At 46.0% G+C, this 15,018-nt stretch overlaps 1 protein-coding gene and 1 long non-coding RNA gene across 6 annotated transcripts in view; both read left to right on the forward strand.

Moving 5' to 3' along the window:
* The first annotated feature begins 153 nt into the window (after positions 1-153).
* Positions 154-1,966, forward strand: LOC123382437. The gene is made up of 2 exons (XR_006590805.1): positions 154-1,172; positions 1,400-1,966. It is a non-coding gene; the product is annotated as an uncharacterized LOC123382437 (long non-coding RNA).
* An 8,825-nt stretch (positions 1,967-10,791) lies between these two features.
* Positions 10,792-15,018, forward strand: part of ADGRE2 (adhesion G protein-coupled receptor E2) — a 36,588-nt gene continuing 32,361 nt past the window's right edge. For 2 of the 5 annotated variants that reach the window (XM_023241032.2, XM_045047173.1), the window contains exon 1: positions 14,155-14,251. In XM_023241032.2, the coding sequence (XP_023096800.2) occupies positions 14,221-14,251 (31 nt within the window). In that variant the 5' untranslated portion in view covers positions 14,155-14,220. Of the gene's footprint in view, positions 14,252-15,018 lie in introns of all 5 variants that reach the window. The other 3 variants (XM_045047185.1, XM_045047177.1, XM_045047190.1) reach the window with 3 other exon arrangements.

Consider the following 15,018-nt stretch of genomic DNA (forward strand, 5'->3'; position numbering starts at 1 on the left):
GGCAGAGAGAGAGGGAGACACAGAATCCAAAGCAGGCTCCGGGCTCCGAGCCGTCAGCACAGAGCCCGACACGGGGCTCGAACCCAGGAGACGTGAGATCACCACCTGAGCCGAAATCGGTCGCTTAACCGACTGAGCCACCCAGGCGCTCTGGGAGAGAGAGAATCTCACGCGGGTGTGGAGCCCGATGCGGAACTCGATCCCACAACCCTGGGATCATGACCTGAGCCGAAACCAAGAGTCGGACGCTCAACCGACTGAGCCACCCAGGCGCCCTCCAAGTTTTCTAAAAGTATAAACGTTCCAGGCTGTCATCCTCTCTCGTGGCACTCGTTTGGCCACATTCCATGTTTTGATGTGTAATATTTTCATTTTGGTTGAAATCTAAGTATTGTCTTAGTTTCTGTTACCACTTATTCTTTGGCCCGTGAGTGATCTGTAATTAGATTTTAAAACCATGGGATGTGGATATATTTTTCTAGAGGTATAATTACTCCTAGCGAAATGCATAAACCTTAAGTGTACAGCTGGAGGAGTCTGACAGGTTCGTATGTATGTTCATGTCACCAACCCGCCATTCAAGGTATACAACATTTCTGTCATTCCGGAAAGTTCCTGCATGTGTATGGGTGTTTTTTTTTTTTTTAGTTGCTTTTTGTTGTTGGTTTTTAATTTAATTACATTGTGAGCAGAAAATGTGGTCTTTATGTTATTGAATATTGGGTATCTGTTTTGTTTTTAACGTGGCATATCCTGCTAGTTGCCTATCAAAATTGCCCCTTGTTCCTTAAAAAACAACTTAGGTTTCTCTTGTTCAGGTTGGTACGATGCGCTCTTGAAAAACCCCGTACCTCCCAGCCTCCTCCTTGCAGCTAGGGGACGCCACAGCCCCCCCCCCCCAGTCCCGGCCATTCTAAGTATGAGAAGTCATTGGGTGTGATTCCGGGGAAGGATGTTGCAAAGGAACATTTAGCCAGATCCCTCCACTTCTTGGCCTTTGTACAAACAGACATGATGCCCAGTGCTTGAGAAGCCATCCCACGGCCATGAGGGTAAAGGCTGCAGCTGAAGAGAGTGTAGCCAGACCTCACGACCATCCTGGCTCCCCAGCTGGTATCTTTGTGTGGCTGCCCCGGACTGTTTGTTTCTGGATATCTTGTTACGTGGAAAAGGTGCACTTCTTACTGGCACAGGACATTGCTGCTTTGGGGAGGGGGCCGGGGAGGGGAGGGATGGGTTTATTACAGCCGAATGCTGTATCCAGCTGGTGCACTTAGTGTGTGGTCAGTTGTCATAAATGCTTCCTGTGTCGTTGAAGCCAATGTATTGTATTCTGCATATAGAATACAATCCACTAGATCATATTATTTGTGTTTCAAAATCTTCTCCACATTTATAGGTATTGGTCTCTATCTTCGTCTGTTCGGGCCGCATAACAAAAATACCATAGACTGGATGGCTTATAAACAGCAGAACTTTCTTCTCAGAGTTCTGGAGGCTGGAGTCTGAGATCGGGATGCTGGCAGATTTGATGTCTGGTGAGGCCTGCTTCGTGGTTCGTAGATGGCTGTCTTCTTGCCTGTGTCCTCACATGGCAGAAACAGAGCAAGGGAGCTCGTGGGGGTGTCTTTTATAAAGGCACCAGTCCCATTCCTGAGGGCTGCACCCTTTTGATCTCATCACCTCCCTCCTTATAGCATCACAGGGTGGGAATCAGGCTTCAGAATGTGAATGGAGGGTGGGGCACAGACATGAATTATTCAGTCCGTGTCCGTATCCATATCCATATCCAGGCACAGACATTAATTATTCAGTCTGTATCTGTATCCGTATCCGTCTTTGATCTGTTTACCAGAAGAGCTATGTTAAACTCTCCCACCATGGTTGCTGAATAAATCTTGTAATGCTGTCAGTTTTGAAATTTATATATTTTGAAGCAGTCAAATTAAATGAGAAGGTTTTTATATTTTATGTGTCAGCAAATTGTTCCTGTTATTCTCACAGTGACCATCCTTCTCCCTAGTGATGAATATTCAACTCTTCATTTTCATATTAGCAAGTCATTATTTGGAGCTTACTGGTAATAGATAGTAGATACTACCCTAAACTTTGAATCTTATTTAAAAAAAATTTTTTTTTAATGTTTATTTATTTTTGAGAGAGACAGAGACAGAATGCGAGTGGGTTAGGGGCAGAGAGAGGGGGAGACACAGAATCGGAAGCAGGCTCCAGGCTCTGAGCTGTCAGCTCAGAGCCCAATGAGGGGCTCGAACTCACGAGCTGTGAGATCATGACCTGAGCCGACGTCGGACGCTCAACCGACTGAGCCACCCAGGCGCCCCTGAATCTTATTTTAAGTTAACTTGTCACAATGACACTTTGAGGTAGATGCTATTATTATCCCCAATTTACAGGGCCAGTGGAGGTGAGTTAACCAAGATGAGACATGTGGTAAGCAGTGGAGTCCGGCTCCAAAATCCATGGGCTGTCCACAGTACTTTACCCCAGCGGACTTTTAAAAAATTTTTTGCCTGTTCTTACAGGGATATGTTTTTGTATTTTAAAATTCTTTTTTTCCAAGTTTTTAAAAATTTATTTTTAAGGTAATCTCTACACCCAACATGGGGCTTGAACTCACGACCCTGAGATAAAGAGCCACACGCTCTTCCGACTGAGCCAGCCAGGTGCCCCTTGTGGTTTAAAATCCTGAGGTATAACTTATGTAAAAGTTCATAAATCTCGACGCACACCTTGATGAAATCTATGTATGTCTATACCACCATAACAGCATGTGAACTATTTTATCTCCCCAGGAGGTACCCTTGGGCCCTACTCCAGTCCTAGTCAATAAGCCCCATCCAGAGGTAACAAGTATTTTGACTTACCACCATAGATTTGTTTTTCTGTTCATAGAAACAGAACCACACAGAGGTGCCTGGGTGGCTCAGTCAGTTGAGTGGCTGACTTTGGCTCAGGTCATGCTCTCACAGCTCGAGGGCTTGTGAGTTCGAGCCCTGTGTCGAGCTCTGTGCTAACAGCTTAGAGCCTGGAGCCTGCTTCCAATTCTGTGTCTCCCTCTCTCTCTGCTCCTCCCCTGCTCGCTCGCGTTCTGTCTCTCTCTTTCTCTCAAAAATAAATAAACATTAAAAAAAAAGAAAACTAAAAAAAAAAAAAAAAAAAAAATAGAACCACACACTATTGCCCCCTTGTGGCTGGTGTTTCCCTTAATAGAGCGCCTGCGAAATTTATGTTTAACCATTGCTGTGTAGTATTCCGTTGTCTGAATATCCCACAGCCCCGACATTCCATTCTGTTTATGGACATTTGGGTCCTTTCCAGGTTTTGCTGTCGGGAATAAAGCTTCTGTGGATGTTCTTGTGCAAGTCTTACGGTGAACCAGTGTTCTAACTTCTCTTGGGTGCAAGCCTGGAGTGGAATCGCTGGGTCATCACGTAGGCAGACCTTGAGCTTTGGCGGATGCTGCCAAGAGGTCTCCAAAGTGGCCGAAACAATTTATGCCTCCGTCATCAGGAAAGTTTCATTCACTTCACATCCTGATAATGCATGCTCCTGTCAGTTTGATTTGAGCTACGTCACTGGATGTGTAAGTGGTTTCTGGTGTTTTACTTTGCACTGGGTGTGCACGCGCGTGTGCGTAGATAACGATGTAGTAGATGGTGGCCACGATAATTCCTCCTATCTCTCAGCGTGCATCTCTTTTCAGGGTGGGTTTTGTTGTTCCCTCGCATCAAGAGGTGGAGTTTATTTCTCTACCCCTTGAAGATGCGCTTGATCGCACGACTTTCTTTGGCCGATGGAACGTTATCAAACATGGCAGGAGCAGACGCTTGAAAAACACTCGCCGGGGTTTGCCCACTTGTTGTTATGGTTCGAGTCGTAAGAGCAAAGTGTGAAGACACCTGGGCCAACCTCTCCCCTAGGATGCGAGGGTCCTTGCTGACAGCCGGCACCACCCACAGGCAGGCGAGTGAGGCCATCTTGGACCATCCAGCCCCAGGCAAGCCGTCAGGTGGCCTCAGTTGCACGAGTGACCCTAGGTGAGACCATCAGAAGAACTAACTGCCCAGCTGAGTTCAGCTCAGATTGCTGACCCACAGAATTGGGACAGAATTATGAGCATATAAGGTAACGGACACAGGAGTGAGCGATGGGGACAGGGCGCTGCTGTAGCAAACATTTAAAATGTGGCATTGACTTTGCAACCTGGCAGTGAGGCAGCAGCTGTAAAGGGGCGAAGAAATTTCAGCCGGAAGCGTGAGGAAACTGCCAGACGTTAGGAGAAGGCTATGCGGTTATGTGGTATGAGAACCACTGGCAAAAGTGTTGTTGTGGCAACTTGGGGAAGATAGGCCATGAACTTGTGGGTCTGGTTGAGGAGTGGGGGGCGGGGGGGAGCTTCCCCCCATCTCTGGCCCTCCCCCCAGCCTTCCTCATGACCTCCTGAGCCCATGTTGGACGCCTAACCGACTGAGCCACCCAGGCGCCCTATCGAGGTTTATATATATATTTTTTTTTAAAATTTTTTTTTTTTCAACGTTTATTTATTTTTTTTGGGACAGAGAGAGACAGAGCATGAATGGGGGAGGGGCAGAGAGAGAGGGAGACACAGAATTGGAAACAGGCTCCAGGCTCTGAGCCATCAGCCCAGAGCCTGACGCGGGGCTCGAACTCACAGACCGCGAGATCGTGACCTGGCTGAAGTCGGACGCTTAACCGACTGCGCCACCCAGGCGCCCCTCGAGGTTTATATTTTTATAACAGTATTACACGAGCGGCCGTGAAACTGGAGGCAGACCGTATGACCAGGGGAGCTAAGCAGGGTGGGATTAAGTCACCTCCCAGGATTAGGAGGATAATTTTATTTTATTTTATTTTATTTTATTTTATTTTATTTTATTTTATTTTATTTTATTTTATTTTTTATTTTTATTTTTTCAATATATGAAGTTTATTGTCAAATTGGTTTCCATACAACACTCAGTGCTCATCCCAAAAGGTGCCCTCCTCAATACCCATCACCCACCCTCCCCTAGGAGGATAATTTTAATGAGAGTTTTGAATCCCCTGAAAGTTGAAAACCATCCTCCGGATAACTCCCCCCGGGGTTTTAACCGTTCCAGATCTGGACGGGGATAGGAGCAATCCTTTTCATTTGATTTGTGATCTCTTGCATGATTTTTTCCCCCCTCATTATCTATTTGTAGGCAGCAGTTGCTTAGGTTAAACTTTTTACAAACTTTTCTCTCAGAAGCAAGCAGGTAATCTGAGGCCACGCGATTCTGATCATGGCATTGCACATTTTGGTTTGCTGCTTGCCTAGTAAGTTAAGAGCTCTGGCAGCTTCACTGGTTATAATTTTTATAACTGCTTGTAGTCTGATTATGCGGTTTAGCATGTAAATGGGAGCACGATGGCCCCAGGACCCGTCCTCTGTCCAGGTGGCAGGTCCATCATATTGGATTTATGCTCGGGGGGCCATTCATCATCTTTTTAGTTGCCAATTTGTAAGGCACACTGCTTTCTTTGAGTCTCCCTGTCCCCAAATGTTTCCTTCTGGCAAGTGGGAGCAGGAAGAAAGATGGACGAAGAGTTCCCACCATGTATGACCCTGACCAGACTGAGGGAAGTACTATATAGGCTTTCCTTCCACATATCCAGGCTAGTCCACCTGGGACCCGCCCTTTGATGGCTGTATGGACCTTGTCCCAGGCCTCTCGGAGATGAGAGAAGTTAGACAAGGGGTGGGGATCTGGCTCAAGGTGATCTGGGGTCCCCCACCATTGGGTTTTCCGGACAGTTGAGTTATAAAATCTTTGGCTTATGCATGTAAAGTTTTATTTATTTATTTTTTTAATTTTGTTTTTTTAACGTTTATTCATTTTTGAGAGACAGAGAGAAACAGAGCGTGAGCGGGGAAGGGGCAGAGAGAGAGGGAGACACGGAATCTGAAGCAAGCTCTAGGCTTTGAGCTGTCAGCACGGAGCCCGACGTGGGGCTCGAACTCACGAACCGCGAGATCATGACCTGAGCCGAAGTCAGATGCTCAACTGACTGAGCCACCCAGGCACCCCTCGCATGTTAAGTTTTCAACAGAGACGACAATGAACTTTTTCCCCACCAGGCAAGACAGTTTTTCCCAATAACTGAACTTTTGAGAAGCCAAACCCTGGTAATAGGACTGGGGTATTTTGTTTTACTATAAGGTTTGTGGGGATCCAATTTTCCAGTCTCTATGGCCATTGTTTCCCCGTGTCGGTACCAGCGAAGTATCCGATCCACAAAGGGAGGGTGAGTGTTCACAGAAACCTCTCACCACGTTTCCAGCTGGCCGGGGTGGCCTCGGCCAATCCTATGGCAAAGAGTAGAGCAAGAATCATGATAATAGTGAGAAACGAGGCGTGACAGTGCATCACAACAAGGAAACATACAGAAAATAACGACGGTCTTTTGTTTCTCCAGACTGCCGATTCCTCAAGCTTCTGCCATCATGCGTAGATCAGCTTCTGGAGTGACTAAAGCAGGGCTGCAGTCTCCTGGAGCCTCTGGAGTTGCAGAATCTTCCGTATGATCAGTTTGCACAGCATTGATGAGTCAGGAATGCCACTCCCAGTTTTGAGATGCCGGCTTCACTCTGCTGTAGTGAATCCAGGGACCCACGTTGGCCACCGTTACTGCGGTAGGGGTGGACAAAATGACAGTGAACGGGCCCCTCCCGAGGGGTTTTAGCGGTTGGACATTTCACTCCTTTATCCATATTGCCTCTCCTGGTTTAAAGGGATGAGCGTCTGTGGTCAGATTCAGATAATCGCTCCCTGACCCACGGGTGTAAGGTGGTTAGGGTAGAGCCAAGGGCTCTCATCTGTTGTCTCAGGGCTAGTTGGTCTATCTCATTTAGATCCCTCCCCCTATGCCCTTGATAATGGGGGAAGGGCGCCCATAAAGGATTTCATAAGGGGAGAACCCCATGCGCTTCTTCAGCCTCCCACCTGCAGCTGCCGTCTGCCTCCCTGAAGGTCCCTTCTCTCTCCCTGCCTAATGTTAACCCTTTCCCTATTTATTTCTCCGCTGGAACAGGGCCTGGAACCGCTGTTAGGGAACAGGGACAACGACTGTTCTGGCTTCTTCAGGCTGATAAGGGACGGTGTGGGGGTACAGCAGTTGGAGTCTACCCAAGGGGTCGGTCGAGTGGCCCATAGTATGGTTCTTCAGGAAGGCTGGCAGGCATTAGCAGACACGAGAAAAACACAAAGTAAAAATTATACCGACCAACAAGATGGCAACTTAAGATCACATCTACGGTGTCCAAACCTGTCAAACAACCTTTGTAAACAACACATGTCAGGGGATCTCTCATGACCCAGGTGATGGAGAAGCAGGAGCGGTAAGTAATCAACGGTGGCTCTATTTGCAAGAGTTGGGCCTTAACGGAATCACGAAAAATTTTTAAAGCATCTAATGCTTGTGAAGTGTTATCTAGAGTTTTGCTGAGTATAAACAGACAGTCTCCTTTATTTTGAGGTGTAAAACTTTTCCTCGAGCCAGGACTGCTACCAGAGAAAGAGTCAAGGCAGCCATTGACCATTATTAATTTGAAAAATTTTTAGGTAAGCCGAACCTGGTATTATTTGATAAAGCAGAACTTTTATTACTTTCTGTGCCTTTTTTGTCTGGCAGGAGAAGGCCTTTACTCAATTAGTAAAAGTATCACTCCATACCAACAGATGGTAGAATTCCTTCGACCTTGGTATATGAGTGAACCTAACTGTCAGTCTCTTCTGGACAGCCTCCAGTTTCTTGATTGCCTGGGAGAGCAAGTTTGTGGCTGAAAGGATTGTTTCTAAGACATACTTCACAGGCTGATCCTGCTTGCAGAACTGTCCTTGACAAATTTTTTTTTCCAGTAAACATCCTTTGGGCCATTTGAGAAGTTTTGTCCCTCCCAAAATGAAAGGCCTGATGCTGTGTTTTAATGCTCTCTTACCTCTGAGAGCTTGGTAAGAATAATTGCCCTGCTCTGTTTGTAACCATTCCAAGGGCTGGAGACAATGTCTAGGAGTCAGACCCCAGTTCATTAACTTTTTGGGGGAGAGTAGGTCGGCTTGAGTCTCCTTTAATAATTGATATAGCAGCAAACTATTTTCCTGAACCCTGGTATCTACAGCCTACAATATCCAGTAATTTGCCAAAACTCATACAATTCTTTACCTGTCCTGGAGTTAGTAGCACCATAATCTCTAATTTAGTTATAATGTCCCTTTCTAGGAAGGGAGTAAGGCTCTCTGGCATTATCAGGAAAGAATGAGAAAAAATTAGGTTTCCCCACAGACATCCCAGGGGCTGAGGGAAACATTTAGTTAGAAGTTTTCCGGAGATGGCCCTAATCGTCCTGCGGCATTTGGATACTTGGCCTGGCGTGGAAAGGAGGACAGAGAAGTTCGCTCTGGTGTCGAGAAGGAAATCAACTAGTTTTCCTTCCCTTCTATATTTAGGGTTACTCGAGGTTCTGGGTTTCTGATAGACAGTTGGGTTAGGGGGGCCACCGTGAAGAGCCCCAGGCCCCGGTTAATCCCTTCCAGGGACATAGTTGTCTGAACCCTCACAGACAGAGGTCCCCCAGGGCATTCAGATCTCCAGTGATTGGCTCCACATAAGGGGCATGGCTTATGGGGTTTTCATTTTGGTTGTCCCCTCTGAGGACATTCTCATTTTAGTGCTCTCAGCGGCCATATAAATGGCACTTGGTGCCAGGACCTCGGGAAGCCCGATCTCACATAGTACCTAAGGCCACAACTAAGGCCTCAGAGTTTTTTAAGCCTCCTTTTCTGTTTTTTTTTTTTTTTAATTTTTTTTTTTTATTCTCTTGATCTTGGTTATGATATACCCAATTGGCAGCTTGTAACAGCTCCTCCAGGGTCCCTTCAAGGCCAACAGCCAATTTTTGTATTTTCTCTGAATATGTAGGGCTGAGTGAGTGACAAATTTGTCCTTTAAATCATCTCAGCCTTAGGGGTGTCAGGGGAGATAGCTATATATTTAATGAGAGCCTCCCTCAACCTCTCCAGGAAGGCCACTGGGTTCCCATTTTGTGTTTGTAAAATAGTGGCTAATTTAGCATAATTTAAGGGCCAAATCTAGATTTCCTTAGTTTTTTGTTTTTTGTTTTTTTTGTTTTTTTTTTTTTTATAAAGCATCTGTCTCACTAAGAGTCTGGTTTAACAAAAGCATTATGTCTTTCCAGGTCAAGTCAAAAACATACGTAATATTCTGAAAAGCCTTTATATACTTATTCAATCAGAAATGTTCCTAGATCTCCTTTTATCTGTCTTAAACCTTGTAATGTAAAGGTTTTTTTCTTCTGGCATTCTAGCTTTTTGTAAGGGAAACATGCCTGTTACATTATGGGGAGGGCCTGGATAAGGTGGGTAGCAGGGAGCAGAATTGCATTATTATTATTATATGTAGATTGAAGACCTGAGGAGGAGGAAGAGGAGGGGGAGGGGGAGGAGGAGGAGGGAGGCTTCCCTTCCTCCTTCTCTAGGTCTGTTTTGGGTACAGGTGAGGGGCCCTTAATTGTGTCCCCTCCTGATTGCTGGGCTCTAGAAAGGGTTGCCATTAAATGACAATCCACCTTACGTTGCTTACATATATCTCGATTTTTTCCTTAAGGCCCAAGAACAATGAACATAGGGGAATTCTCCCCATTTCCCTTCACATTTGCAAAACATGTCCAATTGTAGGATAGTATTGCCATTGATATTTCTCCCTGGCGTTGACTGAGGCCAGGTTCCCTCTTCCAATTGGTATTGGGGCCAAGCCTTTGTGCAAAAGAAAATGAACCATAATGCATTCCAAAGGGGTAATGGCCTTGGTTGGGGAATTACCCATCTATAGGAAAAAGGCGGAGAGTTGTCCCTTGTCTCAATTTCCTATAGCTGGCCAGGAGAAACCTCATCTCCTGGCCCCGTGTTTTGGCTGGCCCTGTAACTGGCAGCCCAAAGCCCCGTTAGTCTTGCAAGGTGCTGGGAGTAGTCATTCTTACCCAGGCTTGACTCTACCTCCAAGAGCTGGCCTGGTCTTTCCTGTTCTTTCTCACCCTTTCGTTTCCTGCCTGTAGGACCTTTGGGTATGGACTGTGACCAAGGAAGACTTTCCTGGTTGTCGTAGGACGCACTAATTTCATTTTGGCCCAACAGTAACTTACATATTGATCACTGGCTGTTGAGGGCGGGGGTTAAAGGGCCAAAGTCAAGGTCTATTCCCCTGCCCTTTCTCAACAAAGCCCACATAAATATGTTTCAGCTGTGTCGACATCCATTTTTGGCATACCATGGGCTAAGTTTGGTAAAACGGCTCCCATGTATCTTAGTAAAAGCCCTTTATATATCACCCATCCCTCATATGGCAGAGGCATCCAGTCCTCTGCTGAACAGGAACAACACAAATGTGGAGGATTTGGAGGCTGGCACCAAGGGTGTCGCTATCGTTTTCTCAGCCTTTGGATCAAAGGAGGAGGAAGTTTAATCTTGACCCTGAGTACTTTCAAAATCCATTTATTTTAACCTTAGTCCGTCCTGACCACACATAAAAGTTCTTTTTAAAGACTTTCCTTCGTGAACCTTCCACAACTTTTCTTTGCATTTAGATTTTGTCCCAAGCCATTTTTCTCCAAATAACCAGTCTCATTTAGGACAAAATTACTTTTTTTTTTTTTTTTATTACCTTCAACAAAAATGTATTTCCATTTTTTGTATCTTTCTTTCATATCTCCTACTTATCTATATACAGAGTTGCTTTTGTTATTTTTATTAGTTTTAATTACATCTGGCAGAAGTTTAACTCTGAGAAACTTTAGTCTCCAGTGAAAACTAAGTGGTAACCAATTGTGAACCGTTACATTAGAATTTTTTCAGATGGCAAACTTATGAATCAATTAAGCACAAAGCATGTTTTTCAACAGATCCAAATATCCTTGGTTTTTCTCGGACACGTCAAAAAGCACAGACCTACATCCAGTCATCAGTGCTTTAGCCTCTTGCCTCGTTAGATTTCCAATGAATTTAATCCCGATTTATTATGCAAGCAAAATCTTTCACGTTTTAGTTTAGCAGAGACTTTCAAAGCTGTCTTAACAATTACCCATGAAAACTATGAGACAGACAAAGTTAACCATTACTTTAAATCACCCTTTTGTTAACAAATTGGAACAGAGATAGCATGAGCTCATTTGACCTTCAGCAAATCTAGGTAGAATAAAAGTGGGGTGTTTTTGTTTTTGTTTTTGTTTTTGTTTTTGTTTTAATGCTGATGAACATTGTCTCTCTCAAACCAACAAATTCGCTTAAACACTGAATACGTTTTACTTGGGTCCTCGTAAGACAATTTGTTCCCCATGGTGAATTTTTACCTAGGACATTGGTGGGGAAATCTGACTTCAGTGGTCTTTGCTCCTTGACATGGGGGCGGGGGGAGTAGAGGCTGATTGTGCCTGAGGCACTGAGGAGCCAGTTACGCAGGCTGCCCCCCTCCCCACCCTGGGGGTGCAGAAAAGGAGTGGGGGGAGGGAAGGCAGAAGAGGAGAGGTGCCACCAGAAGGCAGAGAAAGAGAATTCCCAGTTTTAAATCTTGTCGGCTCAGACAGAGGGGCAGACTCCAGATTTCTTTTGTTTTGTTTTGTTCTCCACCAGTGGAATCAGGCAGTTCGTGTCGGTCCAGAGAGGACAGGGAATTTCCCCCAAACAAAAGGAATTTCGGCAGCTGCTTGGGAATATTTCTTAAAGTCCCTGTTCTGAGGGAGACTAACCAGACTCCAACCTGCCGCCCAGCGCCTTAGAGTTGCAGCTTCGTTCCCTGTCCCTTGTGGAACTTCTAGGGCAACTCTGGGAGGTGATCGGGCTCCCCTTCTGCTTCTTAGGGGCAGGTGTGCCCAAACGAACCCAGGTTCTTACCAGTCTGTCGGGTCGTGCTCCCTGAGTTGGCTCCTGGGCCCCATGGGTTCCGTTGGTGCACCGGAGGGCTAGCCTCCTGCGGATCAAGTGGTCTGCTGTTACCAGGCGAGGCCCCTCTCCCGGCGCCCTGAGGCTCGAGGTTCGAGGTTCGTATCCCCGGTGGAAAAGAGGGTGGAAATGCACCGTCTCCGAATCCCGGAGGACCCTCCCCAGGTAATGTAGCGGGAATCTTGCACAGAGAGTCGTGACACCGAGGCTTTTCTTTCCAGGAAGCGACTTCATTCCTGCCGGCACTGCTCTGTTGCGTTCGTACCCAAAGAACTGAGCCCCGAACGCCATGTGGCATAGTGTTAAATGTATTTTTTACTTCCTTGTCTCCCATATATGGTAACATACATAAACATGTAGTTTGATTAGGTAGTCTCAGTTTACAAGGTCATGAGGAATGTTGTCACGCAGGTACATAGCCAGGTACCTTGAAGTTTTGTTTTTTCTTTTCTCTCCCTTTTTTTTTCCCCCTCTCCTTAGGGAGAGGGTCCTACCACAGTGCTGCTGCTGTTGCCTTTGAGGGCGCAGCCTTGAACCCTGGAGGTGCACCTGCACAGCCAGCCCCATCAGTGATGGAGTGCATGCCAGCCCCTGGGGGACTGGGTTCCTTCACTGACAAGGGGGGGCCGGGGAGACGGGGCTTATTCTGTGAATGAGCCTCAGAAACGGACTTCCTCTGGACATAAGAGAAACTGTTTCCTCCTCCTCAACTGCCTAGAATCTCCCTCCTCCAACAGCAGCCAACCCTCCCCTCCTCTACTCTCTGGTCCCCAGCTGGCAGCAGGCGTCGTCCATTCCCCGGGGCTTCTGACCACCGTCTCCGCCCCCACGGTGTCGTGGCTGGAGGTGCCCTCCGCTTGTTGCCGTTATCCTGACTCCTATGTCCATCAGGGGAGGCCTTCGGGAATCCCACGATGGGTTGTTAAGGTCCAGAGGCCTGAAGACACTGGAGGGGCACATCCAAGACTGTGGGGCATCTGGAGCTCTCAGACCTGAGAGCAGCACAGAAGCCCTTTGTGAAGGGAATACAGGCTGAAAGAAAAGTGAAGGGGAACAAGGCGGGGCTGGCATCGTGGCCAAGAGACGCAGAGAGAGAAGTGTTCCGGCTTTGGAACTAGAAGACGCCAGGGTCCTCTCTCCCTCCCTTCCTCCCCTCCCCTCTCTATCTCCACACACACAGAAAGGTCCTATGTGGACACAGGGAGCAGTTGGCCGTTTACAAGCCAAGAGAGAGCTCTCACTAGAAACCAACCCTCCCGGCACCTTCAGCTTGGAATCCAGCCTCCAGAACTGAGAAAATAGATTTCTGTGGTTTAAACCGCCCAGCTGATACTATGTTATTACGGCAGGGCTAGCAGACTAATAATACGCATGGCCAGGTAGAAAACAAAGGAAATGTAACATTTGGGGACGTTTTTCTCATCTTTTAAAACCTATCAGGAATATTTTCCTTGACCAATACATAGGAGTCTAAGGCTGCGATGAGTGTTGCTGAAGAATAAAAACACCTTAGTTCTAGACCAGCCAGGGATTAGGGATGCTGGGGTCATATGAGGGTGATGGGATATTTATGTATCTTTATTGTAGTGATGGTTACAGGAACCCGTCTACGTAACACGGTGTCACAGAACGATCCATGCAATTTCTTGGTTGAGATATTTGATGATTGTTAAACACATAAGAATACTTAAATACATAAAAATGTATCTTTGGCAGGAAACTGGGTGAAGGACCTCTCTATATTAATTTTGAAACTTCCCATCAGTCTCCATTTGTTTCAGAATAAGAACTTAAAAATAAAGAAGTACACAAGTAGATAATAAATAGATTAAAAAGTCTGTTCACTCTCAACCACAGTCCTCAGAGGGGCCAAAAAAGCCAGGAGAATGATTCTCCACAATTGGGAGGTCTTCCGAGATCAAAAAGATATAAAAACCGTCAAAGAGGCTTTCAGCACAAATACTGGAAATGCTAAGCAAATACTTAAAAACGGAAGTGTGAGTTTCAGAGATGGTCGTCACAGGGAAATATGAGGGGCGGGGTGTGGAAAACAGCAGATTGCTGTTTTATCTAAGTTCATCCAGTGATGAGCTTTCTATCTGAAGTCAGACTTAAAACAGGAAGTCTTTTTAGCACCCCCCCCCCCCCCCACACACCCCAAGACTGGGCAGCATCCTCCGTGGTTGGGCTTGCTGGTATCTTCACCATGAGAAACGGGCATCTAAGTTTGCTGCCGGGTAGGTAGAATTCTAACAGTGGGGACAGGCCACGAAAGCTATCAGAGAACTCTATCCAGGCCGAGAATTTTCTCTGTTCCTTGCTTTATTCCTGGGTTTTGCTCTGTTTCTGATTTTTGCACTATCTTTGTAGGGGAGAGTGGGGAAGAAATTTTAAGAATGGTACTAGCTCAATTATATTAATGTCTCAAAGAAGAAATTTGGTGAAACTTATTTCTAGGGCAGACTGGGGGACTTATCAGAGCTTTTTCATTTTACAGCCTGTATTACACCAGGTTCTCTAGAGAAACAGAAACAGTAGTTTCCGTATGTGTATACAAGCATATGTACATATATGATAGAGATATATATGTGTGTGTATATATATATATATATATATATATAGAGAGAGAGAGAGAGAGAGAGAGAGAGAGAGAGAGAGAGAGAGAGAGAGATGAGAGAGAATGTGTTAGTTTAAGAAATTAGTTTAGGGGTGCCTGGGTGGCTCAGTCGGTTGAGTGTCCGACTTCGGCTCAGGTCATGACCTCACAGTCTGTGAGTTCGAGCCCCGCGTCGGGCTCTGGGCTGACAGCTCAGAGCCTGGAGCCTGCTTCGGATTCTGTGTCTCCCTCTCTCTCTGACCCTCCCCCGTTCATGCTCTGTCTCTCTCTGTCTCAAAAATATATAAACGTTAAAAAATAATTAAAAAATAAAAGAAATTAGTTTATGAGATTTTTGAGGTTGGAAAGTCCAAAATCTGTAGGGCAGGTGGGAAACCTAGGGATGTT

The sequence above is a fragment of the Felis catus genome, chromosome A2, assembly GCF_018350175.1.
Source record: "Felis catus isolate Fca126 chromosome A2, F.catus_Fca126_mat1.0, whole genome shotgun sequence".
Classification (NCBI taxonomy): Eukaryota; Metazoa; Chordata; class Mammalia; order Carnivora; family Felidae; genus Felis; species Felis catus.